This window comes from Mycteria americana, chromosome 25 (genome assembly GCF_035582795.1).
Source record: "Mycteria americana isolate JAX WOST 10 ecotype Jacksonville Zoo and Gardens chromosome 25, USCA_MyAme_1.0, whole genome shotgun sequence".
NCBI classification, from domain to species: Eukaryota; Metazoa; Chordata; class Aves; order Ciconiiformes; family Ciconiidae; genus Mycteria; species Mycteria americana.
In genome coordinates, this window is record NC_134389.1 from 3,019,604 (window position 1) to 3,043,804 (window position 24,201).

The 24,201-nt window shown below is 52.5% G+C and overlaps 2 protein-coding genes across 3 annotated transcripts in view; both read right to left on the reverse strand.

Moving 5' to 3' along the window:
* Positions 1-765: 765 nt before the first annotated feature.
* On the reverse strand, positions 766-4,797 carry PAQR6 (progestin and adipoQ receptor family member 6). Its single transcript, XM_075525144.1, has 8 exons — positions 4,579-4,797; positions 3,365-3,467; positions 3,009-3,136; positions 2,481-2,686; positions 2,250-2,376; positions 1,948-2,044; positions 1,699-1,843; positions 766-1,566 (listed from the first exon to the last, which is right to left on the reverse strand). The coding sequence occupies exons 2-8, from the start codon at positions 3,413-3,415 to the stop codon at positions 1,295-1,297; spliced, it is 1,026 nt and encodes a 341-aa protein (XP_075381259.1). The 5' UTR covers positions 3,416-3,467; positions 4,579-4,797; the 3' UTR covers positions 766-1,294.
* Positions 4,798-9,665: 4,868 nt separating this feature from the next.
* SMG5 (SMG5 nonsense mediated mRNA decay factor) overlaps positions 9,666-24,201 on the reverse strand; it is a 30,484-nt gene continuing 15,948 nt past the window's right edge. Inside the window, exons 9-22 of one of the 2 annotated variants that reach the window (XM_075525228.1) lie at positions 23,785-23,853; positions 21,650-21,858; positions 21,369-21,506; positions 19,570-20,271; positions 17,536-17,705; positions 17,185-17,260; positions 16,306-16,481; positions 15,018-15,176; positions 14,739-14,798; positions 13,745-13,904; positions 13,263-13,353; positions 12,526-12,600; positions 12,036-12,174; positions 9,666-11,634 (exon numbers count right to left, since the gene is read on the reverse strand). In XM_075525228.1, coding sequence (XP_075381343.1) covers positions 11,551-11,634; positions 12,036-12,174; positions 12,526-12,600; positions 13,263-13,353; positions 13,745-13,904; positions 14,739-14,798; positions 15,018-15,176; positions 16,306-16,481; positions 17,185-17,260; positions 17,536-17,705; positions 19,570-20,271; positions 21,369-21,506; positions 21,650-21,858; positions 23,785-23,853 — 2,308 coding nt within the window. In that variant the 3' untranslated portion in view covers positions 9,666-11,550. Of the gene's footprint in view, positions 11,635-12,035; positions 12,175-12,525; positions 12,601-13,262; positions 13,354-13,744; positions 13,905-14,738; positions 14,816-15,017; positions 15,177-16,305; positions 16,482-17,184; positions 17,261-17,535; positions 17,706-19,569; positions 20,272-21,368; positions 21,507-21,649; positions 21,859-23,784; positions 23,854-24,201 lie in introns of those variants that run through there. The other variant, XM_075525229.1, reaches the window with a different exon arrangement.

The following is a 24,201-nucleotide window of genomic DNA, read 5'->3' on the forward strand; positions in this document are numbered from 1 at the left end:
ATGCCGTTCCCACGAGGCCGAGGGCCCCCGGCCTCTTCCTCCCCCTCCCAAACACCCGAAGGCTCCGGGGCAGAGCGGTGTCCGTCACCACCCGGTCCCTGGCCCTCGCAATGATGAGCCCAGCGCTTGCACCGCCATTATTCCGGTTTAATTTAAAGCTGCTTGTCCCAAGCGTGGGGTTATTAGGGAGGGCAGCGGGGCTGCTCCACGGGCCCTAGGGCCCCGCGCCCTTCCCAGCGGCAGGGTCTCCAGAGCAAGCCACCGCTTCACCAAGGCCAGGGTTGGGGAGGTTGGGACCCTGGTCCCACGCATGGGGCTCTGCCCGGCCACAGCCATGGCACCCCATCCCTTCCTGCGCACCCAGCATGCGCACAGACAGACAGACAGACAGACGCACGCACGCACGCACCTCGTGCTGGGGGCTGCTGGGCTCTGTCTCTTCTATCCCCCCCCAAACCACCTGCAACGTTGCTGCTGGGTCCCCACACGGGGCGGCACATCTCCCCGCCCCAAATTCATCTCCTGTATGGCCCCCGCCAGAGCTCCTGAGGTCCCACGGCACAGGACCCCTGGCCCACGCTGCCTGGCTCAGCCAGGGCACTGGGGCCAGCTCCGTGCCGGGCACTGACCCCTGCTCCCACCGGGCACGGCCTTTTCCAGCCCGCTGCACCCTCACCTCGCACCCAAATCCCTCGGCTCTGCCTCCAGCCCCGGTCCCCGCAGCCCGCGGCTGCCCCCAGGCACCCAGCGCCTGACCGTGCTGCAGCGGGGCTGTGCGCATCGCGTCGGGGGCACCGGTACTGCACCTCAGCCCTGCTGGGCTGTGACAAGCCTGGCTACACACACACACACACGCAGACAGACAGACAGACACAGGTCCCCAGTTACTGCACTGACCCTGCTGGGAAACGGGCCAGTGCAGCGGTCCATGGCTTTGGGGGTCCCGGGGCTGAGGCTGGGTGCCGCTGTGCGGGGCTGCTACTACGGGTTAGGTGCAGCGTAAGTGCGCTACAGTGCCCTCCCTGCAGCGATGAGTACGATTAAGCCATATTTAAAAGGTGGGGAAACTGAGGCACGGCAGGGGGAGGCGGGGGGAGGGCAGCTTGGCTGGCTGCAGAGGGACCAGGGGAGGGCAGGAACGCCTCATCTTATGCCACCCCAGGACACCCAAGAGCAGGACCCAGGCATCTGAGCCCCTCACCCTCTTCTCCCCACACTTGCCGGGGGGAGGGTGGGGTGGGAGCTCTGGGGGTGCCAGGGTGTCTGGGTCCCCCCAGCCACTCACCCTGCAGTGTCACAGGTCCCTACAGCGCCCAGCCTCGGTGGGGACGCTCGGGGGGCTGACAGAGCTGCCAGGTGCCCGGGGCAAGGCAGCGGTGAAGGCGCCGATGATGGCGGCGTTGCCCAAAAGGGCCAGTCCGGCGGTGCCAAAGGTGCCGGGGAGCCCGGGCGCGGGCAGGCGGCCCCGCAGCCAGGCCCGGCGCGAGCACGCGTCACAGAGGATGGCCTCCAGCTGGAAGTGGGTGCCCAGCACGGCGCAGATGTGGAAGAGCTGGTGGCTGTGTCCTGCCCGGGGTGAGAGGCCAATGTCACCCTGGGTGCTGGGACTCCTTGCCCAGCTCCTGCTGCAAGGGGTTGCTCCGGGGACAGGGGGCTGGAGCCGCAGCACCGGGGGGCACTGGGGGGGCTGCTGCTCACCGATGTAGTCGAAGCGGCCGGGCGCCAGGCGCTCAGGCAGGTGGGATGCGAAGAGGAAGCCAGTGAGCAATGCGAAGAGGAGGTGGTAGCAGTACCCGGCCACAGCCTCATTCCAGGCGCAGTTGCTCCAGAAGCAGAAGAAGAGCTGTGGGGAGGTGAGTGAGCAACGGGAAGGGGGGGAAACCACCCCTGGAAGGACCCTGGGACCCCCGTGGTGGCGACACCTGCCCCCGGGACACCCCGACTCACCCGGTAAAAGAGCGGGATGTTGTCGTAGAGGAAGGGGTACACGAAAGCCGCTGTGCGCAGCACCTTGCTCAGCCGGGGACGCTCCAGCTCAGGGAAGCTGCGAAGGGGGAGAATGGGGCAGGGGGATGGACCCCTGTTAGCCCCCGCAGCGAGGACCCTGCAAGCACCTTGGCTTTGGGCCAACCGCACTGCCTGAGCAGGGGAACCCCCCCAGAGACACTCTGCAGGACCCCAAAGCTGAGAAGGAGGAAACCTCCAGCCCCAGTTTCCACCCAGCTCTGGCGCTTTTACCCAAAACATACCGGGAGTAGCAGGAGAGGCCGGTGCAGACAAAGGAGTTAAAAGCAGCCGCGGGGACAAAGTAACGGTGCAAAACGCCGCTGACCCAGTGCTCTGGCATTGCGTAGGCACCATAGGCAAACGCACAGCCTGCAAGAGATACGCAGCACCATGGGGCCAGTGCCTCCCCGTCCCTGCCCCCATCCCCGTCTCCATCCCCATCCCTGTGCCAGGTCCCCTCGGCGGCGGCTCACCCAGGCTGTAGAGGCTGAGGGCTCCGTAGTCGCAGAAGTAGCAGATATGGCGGGCGCGTGCCGACATGGAGCTGAAGGTGTGGGCGCAGCTGGAGGCGAAGGGGTAGAGGCAGACGAGCAGCAGGTAGATGAGCAGGGGCCAGTGGTAGGGCTCCTGGCAGAAGTCCAGGGAGGATGAGAGCACCAGGAAGCGCCACACGAAATACCTGCGGGCACAGCATACACTGGGGTGGGCTCCATCCCTGTCCCCATCCCCATCTTTGTCCCCTGTCCCCATCCCCATCTTTGTCCCCTGTCCCCATCCCCATCCCTTCTTTGTCCCCATCCCCTCATCATCCCCATGTTTGTCCCCATCCCTGTCCCCGTCTCCACGCCTGCCTCTGTCCCCATTCCCATCTCCATCCTTTCGTCATTCCCAGCCTTGTCCCTGTCCCCATCCCCATCTCCATCCCCGTTCCTGTCTCTATCCGTAATCCCCATGCCCATCACCGTTCCTGTTCACGTCCTCATCTCTGTCCCCATCCCCACCAGGTCGGTAGGAAGTGTGTCCAGATGTTGACTGTCTCGTTAGTCATCTGGAAGGAGCTGAGGACGCAGTCAAGGGCTGAGCTCTTGGGGTGCCGGTACCCTGACATGATCCCATCCTCCCAGAAGATCTGTGGGGACAACGGGGCTGGTCAGGGGACACACTGGGGGAGTGGGGCAGCCCCAGAGAGCTGCTCTGGCCTCGTGGTGGGTGAGGAAACTGAGGCAGGATGGGCCGGGAGCGTCTCACCAGCTGCAGCAAGGTTGGGTGGGGAGCCCAGGTGATTTTCCACCTTGGATGAGGGAACTGGGGGGAGAAACCTGAGGGCAGAGCCTCACCATCACCCAGCCACACGTACCTGAGGCACCTGATGGACCCTGAAGATCTGCGGCAGCTTTATGGTCAGCATGGCGGGGCCGAGGCGCTCAGGGCTGGAGCCACACCAGGCCACAGCCCATGTCCTGCAGAGACGGGACAGAGCCCACTGGGTGACGGGGATGGGGCTGCAGGAGCCAGGACAGCTGCCCCCCAGGTTGCCTCTCGGCTCGGGTCAGCGGCTTTCTCCGGGGTGCGATGAGCAAAGCCCGCTCTCCGTTTGACTCTTCCCGAGAGCCACAATGGGGAGGGCACGTGCATGCGTGCGCGTGCCTAAACAGGATCAGGCCCCCCAGCACGGGGCGAGCACCATGGGGCCACGGGTGGGGGCTGGCAGCAATCGGGGGGAGGCTGCAGCAAAGAGCCAGATCCTGCCCTGGTCCCCTGCCCCACCGCATCCCCCCTCCCCGTGGAGGCTCCCCGCCCCGTTTACCTGCTCTGGGGATGCCCCTGGTAGACGCAGGCTTAGGACCAGGCCGCCACGGAGCGGGCAAAGCCCCCTGGACGCCCTGCAGACCCCCCGAGCCCTGGCACAGCCAGAGCGGTTCTGTTACGCAGGGGCAGGACACCGAACTGGGCGGTTGGGGAAGGGTTTCCCCAGTGGGGAAACTGAGGCACGGCACGAGGAAGGCAGCCCAGCGGCACGAGGGGAGTCCTGAGCCTCCCCACCCACCCCCCCCCCCCAGCCCAAAACTCACCCAGTGCTTTAGAAGTGGGGGAGAAAAAGGGAAAAAAAAAAGAACAAAACCAAAACAACCCGAAAGCGTCCGGAGACACCTCCCACCACCCTGCGTGGAGCAGGAGAGCGGAGCCAGCAGGGAGCACCGGCGGGAGGGCGGGTGACGCCGTGCTGGGTGTCCCCTCCTCCAGCCGTCCCCTCCTCGCCACCGCGGGCCGGGGGTCTCGGCCCCACCGCTGCCGCTCGTTGCCCTTCTCCCCGGCCGCCTTCCTGGGCTGCGGTGGTGGAGAGCGGCCAAAGGGTCCCTCCCCGGCAGCTCCCGCTCGTCGGCGGAAGGGGCAGTCGGGGCCTCTCTGCAGAGGCTCAAAGGGAGCTTTGTGCTGGACACGCCGCCTGCCCGGCCACAGCCTCGCCGCCTGCTTTGGCTGAAATCCCCCCAAATCCCCCTTGGGATGCAAGACCCCTCCCTGCGCACGGGGGGTTTTGCCCCCAGTGTGCTGCGGCAGGGGCACGTGTACCTCCATCAGCGGAGGGACTATCGGAGAGCGGCTCCGGGCATCGGACTTTAACCGCCAACAAGCTCTTCAGCTGGGAGAGCCGGGGCGGGTGATGGAGCCGGGTGCCAGCTCCACGCAAGGACCCACAGCAAACACCCACCAGGTTACGCCGCGGGGGGTTCCACGAGAGACGCGGATGAGACCTGGGAGATGGAGAGAGGTGGAGAAAGCAAAAGCAAGTTTGAGGAAACATCCCCAACTGACCTGACCGCGTCCCGCTGGCACAAGGAGGGCTGGAGGTGGCTCAGGCTCAGTCCACGGAAGCCAAATGCCAGCAGAGGCAGGCACGCCGCACTTGGACGCAGCCACGGTTCGGGAGGTGGAACTGTGAGCAGGATCGCTGCTTTCGAAGCCCCCATCTTTGGGGATTTATTTACCCGCAGAGGGCTCACGTCCCCAGCTCAGCCGCGGGTGCCGGGCAAAGCGCAGGGAGCCACAGCACCCCAGGACGAGCAGCCCCAATCCACCCTGCTTGGTACGAAGAGCTGCGGGCGCAAGGGCTGATCCGCGCACAGGGCTCTGGGGCACCGGCAGCCCCGGCCAAGGAGGAAGCCGCGTTTCTCCGCTCGGCGTTGCCAGGAGGCCGGTGGGAGGGTTTGGGGGTCTCGTCGCCTGCAAAGGGACCTGCTGTATCCACGCAGGGATGCAGGCCCTGGTGCTGAGAAGCCCCCGCAAAATAACCTGCGTGAAGCGGAGCAAACCCAGGGTGGGGACCTATTTGGGGCAGGGAAATCTCCTCTCTGTGCAGGGAGAAGTGGGAAGCGGAGGCGCGGGAGGGAGGGGAAGGGCCGGTGAGAGAGGGAGGCTCCTGGGGCTTTCCGAGGACTCAGCCCCCCAGGAGCAGGACCAGGAGTCCCAGCTCTTGATCAGTATTAGAAGGCTTTGTCCTGCTTCAATTTTGCAGGAGCAAACCCCTGGGTTCATTTCCAGCGCGACGGGTACGGGCCAGACCCGCACCGCTGGGGCAGCCCTTGCAGCACCACGCTGCCTACGCCGGCCGAAAGCGGAGGCACGGAGTTTGTTAACGGGGCAGGTAGCGCAGCCACGGCCCCCGCCGAGGCCGTTAACGCTGGGCAGCGCCTTGGCACAGCCCTCTCAAGCTGGAAGAGGCGTTTCCAGCCCCTTTGGAGGGGACAGAGCCGGCAGCGACGGGTCTCTGCTGTGCCACCGCAGGCAGCGGCGTTGGGACGCAGGGCACGTCTGCCCCGCGGGAAGAAGTCGCCCACGGCTTCTTCTCCCACGAGGGACTGAAAGCCGGATTCGCCTTTTCGCAACCTCCCTCCCCGACCTTCCCACTGCTGGCAGCCTCCAAAGAACTGGAGAGTAAATTACATTGGTGCCTGGCTCAATGCTTTCCACTAGCAGAGCAAATAAAGGAGCTTTGGTGTGAATGAATACAGGGAATGGAAGACTTTTTTTTCTTTTTTCCCCAATAAAACACCGTCCCCCAGCTTCCCTAGTCACCAGTGCCTGGCACGCACCCTCACAGAGCCCGACTCCAAGCGTGCTGCCCAGCTCTGCCCCTGAAACCAAGCCTCTTAAAGACACCTCGAATTAACACTTAAAAGCCGCACATTTTTTAAAATGCATACTTTTCAACCCCGCCGATTAAAACCAAGCTGAGAAGCCGCCCAATAAACCACTGTGGTTATTTTTGCGGATCACAACGTGGCTGGGGTTGGGGATGCTCCTGTGGGGAGCAACACGCAGAGCCTTGGCAAGAGGACGAACTCATCCTGAACCACAACGGCAGCGAGCAAAGGCGAAAGGAACAAAGGAAATACTATTCCTGTTACAGGGGTAAGGAAGGGACCCCCCTACATTTCATCCTACCAAATCAAAAGCAAACCAAGGTTATGCCTTCCTTCACCCGAGTCAAACAGCATTCAAAGGGGTTGGGAACAAAGTTGGGTTTTTTTTTCTGGAAAGCAGAAAGTTTGGTCAGCAAAGCGCACATTTGAGGGTGGATTCACGTATCGGAAATGTACCCGTCTCTGGGGCTGCGCAGGAGAAACACGGGCCGGGCTGGGAATCACCACAAAAGAAGAGGTACAAACATCTTGTATTTTATTAAGCTAGTCAACGTGTTTGGATCACAGTCAAGACACATGCCGTGAGAGCCCCCGAGCTCCTCCTCGTCCCAGCTGGGGTCCAACAGCCATCCCATCGGTCCCCCAGCGAGAGCTATCTAAGCACAAATCCATAGGCGGGGCTTTTTTTGTGCTACGAAAGGAGGACGGAGGGAGAGGTGATTGTCCCTCGCCTCAAACCAAGCAACAGTCCTCTCCCTGCCAGCAGACAGAGGCAGGACCAGGGATACGGGGATCCTGTGCCAACCCTTCTGCCTTTCTTCATTCTCACAGCCACCCTGTTTTCCCCACCCTATTTTCTGCCCCAGCCAGCCAGGCTAGCTCTGCTAGACATCAAGAAGGAAAAAAAAAAAAAAAAAGAGAAAAAAAAAAATCTAAGATGCAAGCGAAAATCCAAGGCATTGCAGGTGGCATCGAGCCGAGCAAAGATGGGAGCAGAAGGAAGAGTCGCTTGGCACAGCCTGTGAAACCACTGAGCAGAAGTCCAACAAGCACCAGAGCGACTGTGTCCACCAGCCAGGGCATGGGGACAGCCCCTGGCCCCCATGCTGCCTCCACGGGAAACCCAGCAAGCCTCAACCACCACAAACCTGCGCTCTCCCAGCTCGGGGTCACCCCATAACCTTCCGAGAGCTCAACATGGTGATAACGAAAAGAAAATCAAAACCAAGAAACACACAAAAACACATTAAAAACAATGCTTTCGGCCCACAAGATTGTTTTTCTTTTTGCTCTCCTGCCCAGCGCAGTGGGCGTTACGGGACGAGCTCGGAGCTGGTCTTAGCAAGCTTTGAGCTGGTACAGAAATAGCACCATATGGATTAGCAGCGGACGAGAGCTGGCTTTCACACGCCTCAATCATTGCATGACGCTAGCCTGGCGAGTCGGTTTGCGGCTCGCTCTCAGCCTGGCACGAATACGCTGGGGTGAGCTCTTGGGAAAACCCAGCCACAGCACTCGGGAGCCATGGGCAGAGCAGTAAGCCAGGACACAGGGAGCCTCCCCACTGACCTTCAAGTTTTCTTTAGCCCTGGAGAACTGCTTAGCATCAGCAACCAGCACAACAGGCCAGGGAAACCAGCCTCCTGCTTTTGGCTTCTCAGTTGGGATTTGGAAGCGATGCACCAAATCCCGTGTGGGGCAAACCGGCACGGGCCCTTGGACAGAGCAGATCTGTAGCAGTTTATACTCGGGGAGGAGACTCCAGCTCATGGCGAGTGCTGGGATTGGGGCCAAGAAGTGCCTTCCTTTACCCCAATCTTAAAGACGTCAAGTTGAGCCTCCATTAGAAGGCAACGCTTGCCGGAGGACACAGCTTGCCATCTTCCCTGAGGCCGCTTTGCAGCTACGCTGTTCTGGAGCTTTGAAGTCTCCCGCTTTTTCAGCTTTGTGTATCTCTGACTGGGGACATACATCCAAAAAAGATATTAATCAGGTCCTCAACCATAGTTGCATGTTCCAGAGAGGAAGCAGAGCGGCACAGGGATCTTTCAAGGTGCCTTTTTTAAAAGGTTAGCATCCCTCCCCACTCAGCCCAGGGGTATGAAAGACCCCACTGGGCAGTTGAAGGGCTAAGGCCTTTTCCTCCTCTCCAGGTGTGCAAAACTTCAGGGTAACATTAAAACAACCCTCAGGAGACCAGGGCAGTTACTAAGGGACAGTTACGAGGAAAGTAAGGCAACAGCCTTGCTGCCTTTTAGAAAGAAGCCCTCCGATGTTGCCGTGTGGCCCCTAAGTGGGCTCACTGGAGCTCAGCAACAACGTTTTGTTACAGAAATGTCAAGTTTATTTATTTTTCTTCTTAAACTGCCTTCTGTGTCCAGCCCAAATAAGCTATCTGTCTGATTCAGGACATGGTTAACCCATTAGTGGGCATGGATGGACTGCGAGCCCTTGCTCCCACCAGCCTCATCTGGTGCCCTGACCCCACAGCACTTGGCTCCCAGCTCTCGTCCTGCACCGCCGGCAGCCTGGGGAGCTCTGCGAACAGAGACGCTCATGATCGGCACGACAGGCATTCCCTTTTGGTTGCTGCTTTATTTGCATTGCTCTTTTCTCCCCTCAAGATCCAGCTCTGGCCAAGGGAATACCTGGCCCAGAGCAAAGCTGAGGAATGCCTCCAGCTCCTCGCTACTTTGATTTCAGCCAGGCACTGCTCTTTTCTTTACCAACCCCAAGCGCACGCTTTGCACTAACGCAGCCAGAAGGGAATGACAATTAGGCCTCTCAGGGCTGCAAACATAGCCAGGCTTCAGCTCGAGCAGACCTCCAGAAGGGAATTGCAGACTGCAGACCCTTCTGATGTGCTCTGCAGTAAGGAGGTGGATGGTTTTCTTAAGCAGCAGGGAAAAAAAAAAAAAGCACAGAGCACCAGCTATCCATCCCACTGAGCCAGGCTTCCACTGAGCAAGGACTGTACTTCAGTATAACTGAGCAGCACTCTCCAAGGCAATGGAGCAGCAGAAGGGGAGGTGACTCTGCTCTCCACCACATTGCTCTGGCTCATACACTGAAGGCCAAGTCCCACAAGGCGATTCTCTTTTCTTTTCCCACCCCATCAAACAAAAATAATGAGCTAGACAAACAAATGGCTTCAAATAAAAACAGCGGTAGCACTGGAGGAAAGAGTGACTGACAAACGTCACAGCTCATCTCAGATCTCTAAGAACACCTAAGATGAGCCAGAGTCTTTGACCTGCCATTCTGCTTATGTCGTTTCCTTGGCTTAGCCTAGAAAAGCACCGCGAGTTTCAGGAGAAGCTGCAAAAGGAAAAACCTGTAGGGAAACCCTGCCACTCTACCCCCTCCACCTGCCTTTCGGACCACAAGGCATGGACCTTGTAGGGCCAGCTCCAGCTGTAACTTAAAGCTTGGCATTTCTCTCTGCTGTGCTACAAGGCTGCATGCTGCAAAGGAACTGAAATTCAAATATAAATGAATCCTCTGGGACTTGTGCTGGTTTGGTTTTTTTTTTTTTTTTTTTTTTTTTTAAGTTTTTACCTGAAAACAAGGAACATCCTGCCACTCCAGTACAATGCATCATGCTAGGAAGTCTGCACAGATTGGAGTATGTTACTTGTCTTTCCATATTATGCCCCTTTTGTAGCAGCTTCTGGCTGGCCCATGTGAAAAAACACGCAAACATAGAAGACTAGTGGTTTTTACTTGCATAGCTGCTGTTAGTTCATGTGGATGGAGACATCTGTTTCTTGAGTACATTGACACAGATGAACTACAAAGAGGCCGTTCAGCTTATCTCCCATCGCTCTGCTGTCCTGGGAGCAACCCGTTTCTTCATTTCCAAGCATCAGCGTGTGACAGGACGTCAGACACAGGTTGCTTGAGATGCTGTCAGGATGGAGGTCTGAAAGGTCCCTCACAGGTCACATGGGGAATTAGCTCTTCCAGCATCCGTGCAGGTAGCATCATCCCTTCTTTTTAGGATGCTAAAAGCACTGAACGGTTTGCGAGCTCAGTCCTGGGCAGTGGCGGTCACTGCGCTGCCTTTGCCTGCCCCGGAGGGATGTGAGGAGGGGGGATACAAACACTCAAGTTCTGCCACCCTCTCTAGCATGGCATAGCAGCAGTGGCGTGTCGGAACAACCAGCAGAAGAGATAATGGCTTTGAGATCCTCCTTCCTCCTCTACGCCTCATTGCAAGCTTTAGAAGAGAAAAAGAATAGGGGAAAAAAAAAAAGGGAAAAGAAGAAAAAAAAAAAAGAGGCATTGGGTCCTTCAGAGATGTCTGCTCCATCCCAGGTTGACAGCACTCAAGCCAAGTGGTTGAGTCTTATCGGTGTTTAAATCCCACACGGCTCTCCTCTCTCTTCCAGCACCTCTGCTGGATTCCACTCCTCCTCTCCAAGGTCTAACGCTGGAAGCAAAGAAGTGGGAGGGACTGGGGAAGGAGGAACAGAGTCCTTTTCACCTCTCTCAAGCAGCCCGGCCAATTTCTTGTTGCTCATGAAGCATGCAGCTTGTAAGGAGAGCAAGAATGTGCACCAAGCCCATCGGGGCACTTCAGACTGCTCTCTCCTTGCAGGCCAACATCCCTTTGCACTGAGCCCACTCCATGGGGGACAGGGAAAGGAAATAAATATGCTTGTTCAAAGAAAAAAAAAAATTATATTAAGAGCTTTCCCCCCCCTTTTAAATAGCATAATTGTTTCCTTTTCTCTCTGACATTGGAAGAGTATCCAGAACCCCAAAGGAACTCCACTTTTTCTTTTTTTTTTTTAATATTATTTATATATATAAAAACTAAGAATTAAAAGGAAAAAACCCTTGAAAAATAATTCAAAGGGGGGGCGGGGGGGGGGGGGGGGGGGAGATCATCTGCTTTCCTGTCACCAGATTGCCAAACAAGAGCTAAACACTCTTTGTATCTTCTTTCCCAAGCTAGGAGGGCTCCATTTCTGCTGCGCTGGTTTGGTTTCATTTAAGTAAAGTCCACGCTTCAGAAGCCGCCTGCCCATTTCAGATGACCAAGCAAGCTTTGGGGAGGAATGAGGGGGGAATGAATGACTGCCCGTCTCTCGCCCATCTCTGCCGACTGGGAGAAGGGCAGAGCTCTGCCTCGGCCGTGCCGAGGTGCTTCTCTCTTCTCAGAGCAGTTGGCGCCGTCGGAGATGTACAGCCGTCTGGTCGGGATACAGGTGGAGGGTGTCTGTGTGCGTGCCCAAATTGGATTTTTTTTTTTTTTGATAGATATTTTTGTTATTGTTGCTGCTGCTGCTGCTTCTTCGTGTCTAAGTGTCGCCCAGATTTTTGTTTCCTTCGTTCAGACGCTGCACGTTCCGAGAGGGGGAGAGAAAGGTACACCAACCCGATGCCTTTCTGAACATCAGCCCATCTCTTTCCACTGCTTGTAGAACTCCAGAACATTTTTTATTTCTACGCTGGCACTAGCGGCTGCCTGGATGGCAGACTGCAAGCAAACAGAGACAAAAGAGGTTATTTTTTTCTTGCCCTGTCAAGAGGACTGCCCGTCACAACTTGGAGAGTCTCAGGCAGAGTTTGTCATGGCTGAAAGGCCCAATTCTCCTTCATGCTAAAGTTGCCCTGGCACGAGAGGCCTGCACAGACATGCAAAATTACTTCTCCTACCTCCTCCAAGATACTTTGCACCACAAAAGCATGACAAATTAAGGGGCTTTCAAGGAAATAGGAACCACAACGTATAAACTAAATTTGGGAAATCCAGGACAGTTATTACCCAAGGCAGAAAGCGTTAAAAAACAAAAAAAATCTCTTGCCAATCAACCAGATTTTAATCTTGCTAGGAAGCAGAAAGGCTCAGCTCAGCCAGCCAGCCAAAGAGCTACTGACCTGCATGGGCGCTGAGAACGTGCTTGGGTCCTCCAGCTGAAAGCCCGTGATGATGGTGACCATTCCTGTGGTGTCGTCCTCTCCGCTTCCTTGGGACACTGTCAGTTGCTTGCAACTGTCCAGTATTTTATAGAGATTCCTGCCAGACGGATGCAAGAAAAGAGAAACAGAGGCGAAAGTCAGAGGGAAGACCACTTGTTTGTGCAAACAGTTTCATATATGCTCAGGAGGACAGGTGGAAAGCAGGACTGTTTCTCTGTTGCCTGTTAAGGGCTTTTCCGAGACCCTTCTTAGCACCAAGTATTTGGTGCTATGCGAGATGCACGGATGGATGGATGCCCTAACACCCTCTCTAGGGAATTTTATAATTACTCACATAGAACACCAAATCAAGCAAGCTGCATGATGGGTCCCAGTGCTAACACCTCTTCCCAAAGCCACCTGCCTGCTGGGAATCAGGCTCAGACATCTCCAGATGCTGTAATCTTACCAGGCATCTAAATCTTGTCTCTTCAATTTATGCCTCTCAAAGCTCTTCCCAACATCTTTCTGGCAACGAATGTACCTAAGGAAAGATCAGAGTCACTGAGCTCACACGGAGACCATCACACAGACTGAAGTCAATGCTCTACAGCAGGTCCACCAGGTGCTGCAGGACTTTTTCACAATGCTGGCTTTTATCAACCAAAATAACACCCAAAGGCCTGTCCAAGGAATCCCCTGTGAAGTCCCTTAGATCACCTCCCCTGTCTCAACGCCATCGCTGTGTGCGGTTCACAATACCACAAGTGTTTCAAAGCCCACCAGCCCTGACACAGGCCTCGAAGATGCAGTTTGTCTTCGCAGAAGCACATCTGTTTGTCCTTCTGCAGCTAACCTGGGCGATAATGCAGTACAGCTCTTCCAGCACTCCCAGTGCATCAGTAAAAGGTACTGCTCAGTTTTATACACAGATAAAGAGATGCAACTCCCTCCGTTCCTCAGAAGCAGCTACATCTCATGGCCGAGCAGCAACCACAAGTGTATCTGCAAAACCAGCTGCCAAACCTGTTACTTCCCCACCTTCCCTCTCGCCAAGTGCATTCCTGAGGCCTCGCTTTCCCTTGACCCACTCCTCACTCTGCTCGGAGTGATGCACAGGCTGCTCCCGCCATTGACGTTCTCTTCCACCCCAAAATACACCCATTCCAAAAGCAAGGGCAAATCGCATCACTCTCCCACTCTCACCTGTTTCCCTTTTTAAATTCTGCTTCCAGATATCGGATGCTGTCCCGAGCACCTGCGTTCTCCTTTTTCAGGAAGTCTAAGCCATCAATCACTAACAGGGGGGAAAAAAAAAAAAAAAAGAAGCAAAACCATCTGGCTTACAGCTATACTTCTGCAAACTAATCCAGATGTGTCAAGAATTCCTCATCCCACTGAACTGTCTCTGATGCGCAGCAGCAGCGGCTGCCACAGGAGGCAGACGAAGCGGAGGGTGAACAGGGCCTCTCTCTTTCCAGCTGTTCTTCGATACACTATGTTAGATTCCAAGCATGGGCCACACATAAAAGGTGACATATGGAAATGGTGTTTCAGCTGCTCCAGCCGAAGTAAAGGACAACAGCAGCAGGAGAGAAGGCCACCACCTTGGCTGATGGGGCTTGCTTCCTAGCAAGGAGGGAATGAGGGGAAGGCAGGCTCAGTTATTGGACATGGAGTCCCCGTACCTGTTCGAGGGATGATGATTATGAACCTCCCGCTGGTGGCCAGCTGCTTGACAACAGCCAGGTGCTGGCAGAGGGCCTGGGTGTCCGGGACAAGATAAGGAGACATGGCTGACTGTGCTTTGGGCTGCTGAAGACTTCCCTCCAGCTGAGAAACCTCCAGCTGAAAAAACACACATGCAGAGACATTTGCTTCACATTTATGCTGAAACAAACGATCAAACAGGGCAAGACTCACCCTGCAAAGCTCCACCAGCACATGGAGCAGAGGGCTGGATGCAGCCAGCGGGTCAGGGGGAGGTGATTGTCCCACTCTACACTGCACTGGTGCGGCCCCACCTCGAGTACTGTGTGCAGTTTTGGGCACCTCCATATAAGAAGGACATCAAACTATTATAGTGTGTCCAGAGGAGGGCGACCAAGATGGTGAGAGGTCTCGAGAGCAAGACTTATGAGGAGTGGCTGAGGTCACTTGGCTTGTTCAGCTCGGAGAAGAGAAGGCTGAGGGGTGACCTCATCACTGAGGGGTGACCTCATCACAGTCTACAACTTCCTCAAGGGGGGCAGCGGAGTGGAGGTGCTGATCTCCTCTCTCTGGTGACCAGCGATAGAACACAAGAGAATGGAATGAAGCTGCGTCAGGGGAAGTTCAGACTGGACATTAGGAAAAGGTTTTCACTGAGCGGGTGGCTGCTCACTGGAACAGGCTCCCCAGGGAAGCGGTCACGGCACCAAGCCTGTCAGAGTTCAAGGAGCGTCTGGATGATGCTCTTAGGCATACAGTTTACTTTTAGGTAGCCCTGCGAGGAGCAGGGAGCTGGACTCAATGGGCCTTATGGGTCCCTTCTAACTCAAGATATTCCATGATTCTGTCTTTGCAGAACAGACTGACTGCCTCTGTGTGGGATGGGAGCAGAGAGCTCTCCCTTCCCTTCCTAGTTTCTGACATTTCAGCCACTATCCTGCCAGTTTTCAGGCTGGAACCAGCATCTCCTACCTGCAGTCGAAGCTGAGCCATATCTCTCATTAGCCTGTTCCGACGAGCTTCCTCTGCAGCCTAGTTACAAAAACAAACTTCCATATCAGTTAGCGGGAAACACACAAGCTGACCCTAGCACATGCTTCCAGAAACAGGGTGAAAAGGGGACACCGGAGTAGCTTTAAGGAGCAAAATTTACATCTCCCACCAAAGATCTGTGATTATAGTTACAATCTAATAGTAATCTGCAGGAAATTGTGCCAAGTACAGGGAATTAGCCCACCTCTGCCGACTCACCATGTGAAACTGGGCTTGGGCCTGGTGCAGCAAGTTGTCTTGCTCCGACTGTGCTATGCTGATGAAGATCCCAAGCTCCGAGTTGAACTGCAGAATGCTGCCTTGCAAGTGGGTAATGAAGTGGCCAAAGCTCCGAATGCAGCAAATCCGAACAACAGACTGCAAAGAAGCAGATAGGCAATCACCAGCCATGTCTCCCCAGGGGGTTGTAGCCTGAGCCAGCTCCAACCCTGCAGCTCATGCTTTTGGAAAAGGCAGAAAATACTATTAAAAAAAACCCAAAGGAAACATTTCTGATGGAAATGCGCTTCTGAAGACAGAGACTGCAGAAGAGGGCTGCAGGAAAGTCTGCAGTTGGCCAGAAAGCTTAGAAGCGCTTGCAGTCTGGGCTTCCCCAACTCAAGAAAACCTCAGAAAACATCAACAGGCTCTCTCCCATAAATCTCTGCTCAAGCCCTCAGTGCTGGGAAAAGGAATCAAATAAAACAATCTATATCTGATTTTGGGGCAGGCACTACTCTCGGCTGGGCTGCTGAGCAAAGGCAGCAAAAGGTGAGCTCACGTGGGATGTGAAATTGCTGCACTTCACCCCAGCTGCCCTGGCAGCTGGAGATGACATTCAAGACTTCAGCCAGCTGGACTGATTTAACAAACATGGGTCCCACGTCACACATCAGAACAGTGCCCTCAAATCAAGGCAGAAGAAGTTAATGTATTCCCTGCTCCAAAGGAATCAGACTGGTCTAGCAAGGCAAGACAGGAGAAGAACTGCCTTTTTCTGCACACCTCCACTACTCAGAAACGATCAACTTGGCCCTTTGTGCTGGGGAAAACAGACAGAAGAGCTCTACGAGGGCACAGTGTGCCACATGAAGTGAGATTTCACCAACTTTTGCATTTACAGAGAAGGAGCACAGGAAGTATCCTGCAGCTCCAACCAAATTCCTTTCGTTCAAGGCAGGGCAGAGATAACAGCTCTTCTGCCCAGGCAGGGAGGTCAGGAGACTTCATGCAGCAAAGATGTCAACATGTGACTGTGCTTCCTTTCATAATGACTCTGACAGGGAAGGGAAGGCAAGGCAATTTTTTGAACACTCATTTTTGGATAGACAGATCACTCCAGCAACCACCAATAACACGAGCCCATCTCAGACTTAAAAGTTTGAATCAGTTTGGGGTCTTTTTTGGCAAGAAAGAACTAGATCTTCATCTGCACAGCTAAGACAGGCTGCACCTCCAGAAAGGGAAATGCAGCTCGTGCCGAGATTCAGGATTTACCCTGACTCACCTCCTCAACTGCTGAGAAAATGGGCCGGTCCTGCTCAAAGTTAAACCTCTTGTGTGCATTTTTCAGAGGGGGAAGATTTCGCAGGGCCACGTCTTCTGGGAGCAGCAAGTTGGCTTTCAGGTCTGGGAGCTCAGCGCCACTCAGAATGTCCTTGACTTCATTACACAGGGCCAGCCCTGCAGAGGATGGAGGGGAAGCACAGCAATATATGGTGACTTAAACAACTGACATGGGGACAGAGGAAAACTGCTTTAAGGCACACAATCTGTAATGATGAAGGGCAGAGGTTTTAAATTACACTGGTACTGTGAGCATGTGTTGAAGGAGGAACAAAAGGGCCACCCACAATATAAAGAGTAACTGTCGCAAACAACCTGCTGAAGCACACCACTTCAGAAAAACTGTAGTTTGCAGGGTTAGCTTTCCCATTCGTTCCAACACATGAGCATCCCTGTTTAAACTACGCTTCTCACGAACCATGGGGATCTTTAGGCTGAGGTACAGGGCAACATCATGAGCATTTGGAGCTTCAAAACTAGTTTCCATGATTGCCATGATAAAAATCATACCCTTACTTATGGTTTTGACAGTTAATTCCAATCACGTTGGCCACACAAGGACTTCACGCACACAGGTGCGAGTGTTTCAGTATACTGTCAGCCATATACAATGCATTAATAGAGCTGAAGTCTACAGGACAGTATTTAACTGGAATGGTGTTTAAACACAAAAACAACACATGCATGATGTCACTTCCCACTGTGCTTATAAGCAAAGTGCTACTGGCAAATCTCTCTCCCTGGGATCTATCACACACCATGGAAATCACCGATGACTAGGCTTGCCGAAATATTACATTGCCACTTCCTTCTCCAGTACCTGATTCCTGCAGGTCTGCAGCAGAAGGCAGAAGGTTCAGGAGCACAGACAGCCTGTTCCACAGGCTCTGAGAGCTCTGCAGGAACAAAACACAAAAGGCCACAGAAAATGTCAAGACAGGTGTATGCAACAACCAGGCCACTTGGGCTTTCCAGCATCTTTCACAGACCTCAGAATGCTTTGTGAAGAGTAAGCTTCACTACACTTCTTAGGTCAAGATTATCTTAATTCAGTATTTAACATCACCTTCTGTCCAGGACTGGGACAGTAGCTTCAATATGCCCTTAGCATCCCAGCCCAGGGGAACTGAACAGATGCAGCCTTGGACCGAACACTGAGCACAGTTCCCACCTGAGCACACATGATGATGAGGTCCGTGTTTGTCCTCAGCCAGTCCAGGAACACCTTGACAGTGAGAAGCAGCCCTTCGTTGGTCACAATCTCTAGCTTTTCCTGAAGGGATCGCTCATTCCTGCAGGATTTGTTACTTGAAATGCTTTCCTCAGAGTCAGACACATCATCTGGAAAATGAAGGGAAAAGCAGGATGGCAGGCATTAAACCCCTTGAGAAGCCAAGTCCTACCGGTATGAGAACAGTGCTGGGTTGGTTAAGAGTTGAGTTGAACTTCTCGGTGCCTCCACACATCCTCACCAAACCAGTTCCCTGTCCCCTGTGCTGCTTATACGAGTTTATCACTGTTGCATTTTCTTCTTTCTTGGGAAAAAGACTGCTAAAATCTCCCTGTGAAAGTTTGACAAACACCTTAACCCCTGCAGCAGCCTCCGAGACGCTCACTAACAGAGCAGGGGGAAGCAGCATGTGCCGGCACAAGGACCATATCATTTACTGCAGAGAACAGAGCCAGCAATCACTGTTTAGGTCAATGTGCATCAATCTTCGGGCTATGCAAGAGAAGAAAATGGTAGGGCTATTTTACATGCCAGCACCCAGGTGATTTTAAATATTGAACATGCTTTACAATCTTATAATCCTACAGACCTGAGGATCTCAAAGCCACTGCCAATGAAATTGCACGCTAGCTACAGGAGTGACCTGAGGTCCACGTAGCAGCAAGCTGGGAATCAACGACACATTTTGCTACAGTCCCTTATTTTAATTGCACAGTCATTTCTGCCTATTAGCACAGCAATTATCATTCAATAAACCCTCAGAATCAAAAAAGGGAGGAAGTAATTTATTCAGAAACCATCCCTGATAGAGTGTTAAGACCATTAAACAGCTCAAGTTTTGAAACAGCACAGCTGAGGCAAGGAGAGCTCAAAGCTAATAAGCACATGGGTTAATTCATTCAACCTGACTCATTCAACCTCTCATTTTCTGCATCTGTGAAAGTATCATGGCCACACTATTCAAATACATTCCTGGAGCTGCAACATCTGTGTAACCCATTGAAGGAAAATGTTAAACAGACCAAAAATCATTTGTTTCTTCCTTTACCCCCATCTCTTTCAAGTGGCTATGAAGCAATGCCGGGAGCCAGTAAACATTAACATGATCTAATACTCTCTCTTGAAATCCTGGCCCAGGCAAAGCCTGAATCTTGCCAGTGCTGGAGGCCCGCTGAATTTGGCAGCACAATGCAAAAATGTTTCCTTGCTCCAGGGAAGCTGGGAGGAATGACAAACAAGACCGAACAGGCCCATGTGGTTTTATCTGAAATACAAACAACTCCCTGTAGTGCATCAGATCTCCCTTTCAAGCTGTTTTTTCCCAGAACATTACTCAGTTGTGTAAGTTGCATGGTAATAGAGACATTGCAGCTCCACCTGCTGTGCATCTGCAGCTTGGTTCAGCCCTGAGCACTCAGCGAGGCAGCGTTCGGAGTGTCACAGAAAGAGGCCCTCAACTCCTCTCGCATGCACCTAGGTCACATCTTCCAGACGAGCTCCTATGAGAGCTTTGCAGAGTTGGCAATCTGACATCTCACGGCGAACTTCCTGGACTGCATCTGCACTGTCCATCACCAGAAGCACTACTAAGTGTCTGATTACAGAGACTTCACATGAGAAACAGGGAGATAATCCAAATTTTTAATACCTGCTGGAATTATCCTCTGTATTATGAGAACTGCTCAGCATTTAGCCTGTGAGGAGAACAACAGATAACCCTGGCTGGCTGCAGGTGTTTCCTTTGCTCGCTGCACATATTCCTGGATGTCAGGCAGTAAAAGTAAAGCTCCTCCTTCAGGAAACACCCAACCCAAGACCTGCCCAGTACTTGGGCAACCTGCTCCTCCAAACCTGGCCAAAGGAGAACTTGCACCATGAGAAAGGGTGGATTTTAGCCAGCAGACTGCTACAGCTTGCAGTTTTCTGCACAGAACTGCAACAACAAATATTTTCAATGAGGTCGCTGATCCTTACCTTGCTCTGCCAAGCTGGGCTTCTCCAGATCTCCATTGACACATGGCTTGCTTTCTATTCCATCCTTCAAGATGGGTGGTTCACTGTTTGGTTTCAGAAGGATGTTGCTGAAAGTGGGAGCCAAGCGAAAGCAGCGTTTGGTCTGAAACAGCTGGGTGGACATGGCCTGGAGATTACTGGCTATGCTTGCGTCATTAGTGCTCAGGGAAGCTGGCCCATTGACTGCTGGATCCGGAGCCTCGATTTTAGAGATGCTTGGGCTCTTGGAGTCCCCCAGCCCACTGCCATCCACACAGTTTTTTAAGGCCTCTTTGGGCCCACTTTTGCCTCGGCCACTTCCCTCTTCACCCGGCTCATCCTCCATGTCCTCCAAGTCGGACCGAGATTCTTGGCTGTTCATGTCAGAGTCCGTCTCCACATCAAAAGCAGCTTCTGCTTCCTCGTCACTCTTCTCTGAGCCACTTTCTGAGCCATCACTGCCCTTTGTGGAGCCCTGGCTGGAGTCAGAGTCAAAGCCCTCGCTCAGGTCACTCTCATCCACCTTCTGGGGGTGGCGGCGGCGACGCAAACAGGAGAGGCGGGAGTATTTCTTGCTTTTCTTGCAGTCATTCTTTTGTTGTTCCTCACTGGGCTGGTGATTGGCCAAGTCAGCTTCAGCTTCCTTCTCAATCGAGTTCAATGGCTCCCGTTGCTCCTGGTCATCTGCAGGCATTTAAAACGAGACCACAAGTTAAGAAAGTCCCAATGTGTCACACAAGCTGCTTGCCAGCCCTGAGCCTGGGGAACCAGCAGTGCAAATTTCAGCCATCACTTCTATTAGTGTCTTTAACCAGAGAACAAGTAATGGCAACCCTAGAAGAATGACTCACTTTCTAAAAGGCGTCCAGAAAGACTTTGGAAGCCTGCATTCCTACTGCCCAAGCTGTCCCGCTCCGTTATCAGGCAGCCTCAGTGCTGAATGCTGCCAGACCAGCATAAAATACATAGTTGAATCTTAACTTACATCTTTTCCCCAGCTTTCTACAGTCCAAGCACCAAGTGACCCACCAAGCAGGGCAAGAGTACGTGCCAGTCAGCTTGATTAAACCAGCCACTCCACCCTGTAACTAGACTGAGCTGACCTAATCCCTTCCTTGACCAACATGCTCACAGCCTTTCCAGCAAGCCGTATGTCACCCTGACAGCTTCAAAACCCATGCAGGGGAGGAGTCATTCATTGTTGCTTTTGAGCAGGAAAACTCTAGTCTCGCATTCTGTGAAATATTACAAATTGACTGTTTGCAGGGGAAGGATTCAGCAGTTTTATTCTCTGCTCAACAGGATCCCCCAGAAACTAAAGGTCTGGTTTTGTCTGAGCAGAGATGAGGTGTGCTGAGCAGGGCCTGCCTCCCTTAGGCACTGCTCTGCCCAGGTATTTCACCTGAGATCATCTCCTCGGTGGAGGAGAAAAGAGTCCAGTAAATAACAGCAAATAGAGAGACAGAAAATAAGGAGAACAGATTGGGGTAAACAGATGATGAATGAGCTGCCAAGAGATACAGAAAGATAAGTCCTTACAACAAGGAAAGCAACATTTTCATCCTGTGATGATTCTGATACTCACAGAGAGCGTCTAAGTGGAGACTGTCTCAACAGATTACCCATCTTTGGGGATTTCAGCCCAGCAGTCAAGCGCTCTCTACCACTCAGGCACTACACTACAAAACCCATGCCCAGGAGATTTAGGAGAGAAAAGTAAAAGCCAGCCCTACAGGCAGGCAACTGGGGAGACCCAGCTTATACTGCTTAAGTTTTCTTACCTGTGCCATCACTCTGAAAGGCTGGGACTGGATTTTCCCCTTCTTCTAGCTCTGCCTGCAGGCGAATATTGACGTGATTTATCAGATGAGAGAAGAGGGCCAGCGTGAAAGCGATGGCTGCACTGTACTGCTTTGAACCTGCAACAAGACAGCGTAACGAGGTGGAAGAGACTGACCACTAGCCCAAAACGTGAATGCCAATTAAGACAACATCTTCAGCCTAACTAGACTGTGAATGTTAATCACCAAATTTCTGAATGGCTGAATAAAACACTGGTTACCTGCCCTCTTGAGGCTGTGAACACTCATAAGGCAGATGATCACCATGCGAAAGATCAGGAGATCAGGAAGGAAGGAGTAGCCACTCTCATACTCTTCTTCATCTTCACTAGTTGAGCTCAGATTAGGAGGAGAGGGCAGGTAGAACAAGCACAGGTTGAAATCCTCCAGCACAGACTGGCAGAGAGATGTCAGCTCAGAATCCAGAGAGCTTAATAAGAGGAAAAAATAAACAAGAATTATTATTCAAGACTCAGGCTCCTGGCAATATCTGCATGGAAACCAAAACTGGCAGTTAGGCTATCCTTCAGCACTAGACAGGATGAAGCACCAGGCAATATACTGCAGGCAACAAAAGCTATGGGAAGCAAGCGAGATGAATAAAATTATGTTTTCCTCTCCAAAGACGCTAAACTAAAGACGAACGATAACTAGAGCACCTCCCTGCAAAGAGATGGGTCACCAAAAAATATATGACTTCTTCCCTGGGAGCTCAGGCAGTAGCCATTAAGATACACGGGGCACTTCAATGCTAAAGGTAGCAAAAGTTTCGGATCCACTGCTCAGTTAAAGGATTACATTGCAGTACACAAACTGGGGACTCAACTTTTCCTCCTCCCATGGCTCTAACTTGCAGCCCTGTGAGAATATTCCAAAATCCTCAGTAACTATTAGCTACTTCAAAGGAAGCACCCATAGTAGTCAGTATAATGGGCTATGGGAGTCTCCTAGTTACAAAATAAACCTACCTGCAAGACATCTAGCAAATCCTTTTCAGGGGGCAACATGCTTGGGAAATTGAAGTAATTTCTAATTTTCTTATGCACTAAATGTGTGTTAAGTGGATATTAAATGATCCTGGAAGTTCCACTCTGGTATAAGTCAATATTTGAAAGCTAATCCCATACTGGGCTGCATTAGCAAGGGCACAGCCAGCAGGAAAATGATTATACCTCTCTATTTGGCACTCATGAGATGGCACCTGGGGTACTGCATCCAGCGTTGGGGTCCCCAGTACAAAAAAACCCAACCAAACAAAAAGACACTGACAAACTGGACTTAGTCCAGCAGAGGACTGTCAAGGGGAATAGGGAACACGATGTATGAGAAGAGGCAAGGAGAATCAAGTTTGTTCAGCCTGAAAGAGAGAAAGCTCGGGGCATATAATCTTCTGTTTTCAGATGCCAAATAGGTGGTTATAGAGGACTGAGTAAGACTCTTCTCAGTGGTGCACAGCAAAAGGAAGGGAAACAATGGGTACAAGCTGCAGAAAAGGAAAATGAGACTAGATGCAAGGAAAAAAAAAAAAATCCCCAGTGAAGGTGGTCAAACATTGGAAGGGGGACCAGAGAGGCGTGGAATCTCTGTCCTTAGAGCCATTCAAAACTCAGCTGGATGAGGCTCTGAGTAACCTCATCTGACTTGACATTTGAATCTGCCTTCACAAGGACCCTACTTTGGGGGAGGACTGGACCCCTAAAAGGCCCCTTCCAACCTGAACTATTCCATGATTAGTTTCATTGTAGCCTATGTATAAGCCCTTTAAAACATCAGCTCTATTTCAAGCAGTAAGAGGTTAATTTACAATCACCTGAAAACCTCCCAGCAGAGACAGAGAAAATACAAGGAAAAAAAAAAAAGAAAATCACACAGCTGTGCAAAGCTTTCCATTTATTCCAACATGAACAGGTTATGCTATTTGTTTCTTTGAACAAGGTATTTGGTTACTGATTTCCAAACGCAATGAACAGCCTCGCACACGTACAGACGGTCACTCTTTGCTGTCCTATCAGCCTAAATCCAGTGCTTGCCAGGAAAAAGCATTTGATGACTGAACACGGCAAGAAAACGCCAAAGGCATAGTACAGCACAGAGATGAGCTGCGACGCTCAACATTCACTCAGCTACTGGCTTGATTTAGCCAGAGTCACAAAGCATTTAACCCTTTGGTATTTCAGCCTCCCTTGGAAGACAATCTTCTTCACTCTCCCTGCAAGGTTAGAAGACTAAAGTCTTGCACCTTTTGGCAGAAAGCCTCAGCACAGGCACTGTTATCCTACAGGGAACAGTCTCTTCCAATTCTGAATGCCCGCTACTGTAAGTTATCAATAGAAGATACAGTCTGGCATAACCTTACCTGCTCTTTGGCTGCAAAAGACTCTGCAGGTACATAAAGCTCACCAGCAACCTCTTAATGTCTTTGCCTCTAAAAAGATTGAGAGGAAAACACTGTAAAGCAGGTAACCCATCACAGAGATGGACTAGACTAACAGAGCTCTATTAATAGGTAAATCAGGTCTCCATTGAGAACTACATTCTGATGAAACTGGAGGGGAAAAAAAAAAAAAAAAAAGACAGCTTATACACTTCTAACTTTCACCAATATGCCTCAACCCTCATGAACAGTCACCAGCTCCAGGGGAGAGTGAGAAAATCTCTCACCTCAAACTCTACACCTAGCCAGCATTTAGCTTTTCTCCTGAAAGTATGATCTGAGAGATCAAGAATGGGATCTAGACTGGGGCTCTCAAAATTCTGGGAAGTCACTGCCTCA

Excerpts from the sequence above, each read along its gene's own strand:
- PAQR6 (XM_075525144.1), bottom strand. The coding sequence starts at position 3,415 with ATGCTGACCATAAAGCTGCCGCAGATCTTCAGGGTCCATCAGGTGCCT. Across the intron at positions 2,687-3,008 it reads ACACACTTCCTACCGACCTG|GTATTTCGTGTGGCGCTTCC; the intron begins GTGGGGATGGGG and ends CTGTGCCCGCAG. Across the intron at positions 2,045-2,249 it reads GGCCTCTCCTGCTACTCCCG|CTTCCCTGAGCTGGAGCGTC; the intron begins GTATGTTTTGGG and ends CCCCCTTCGCAG.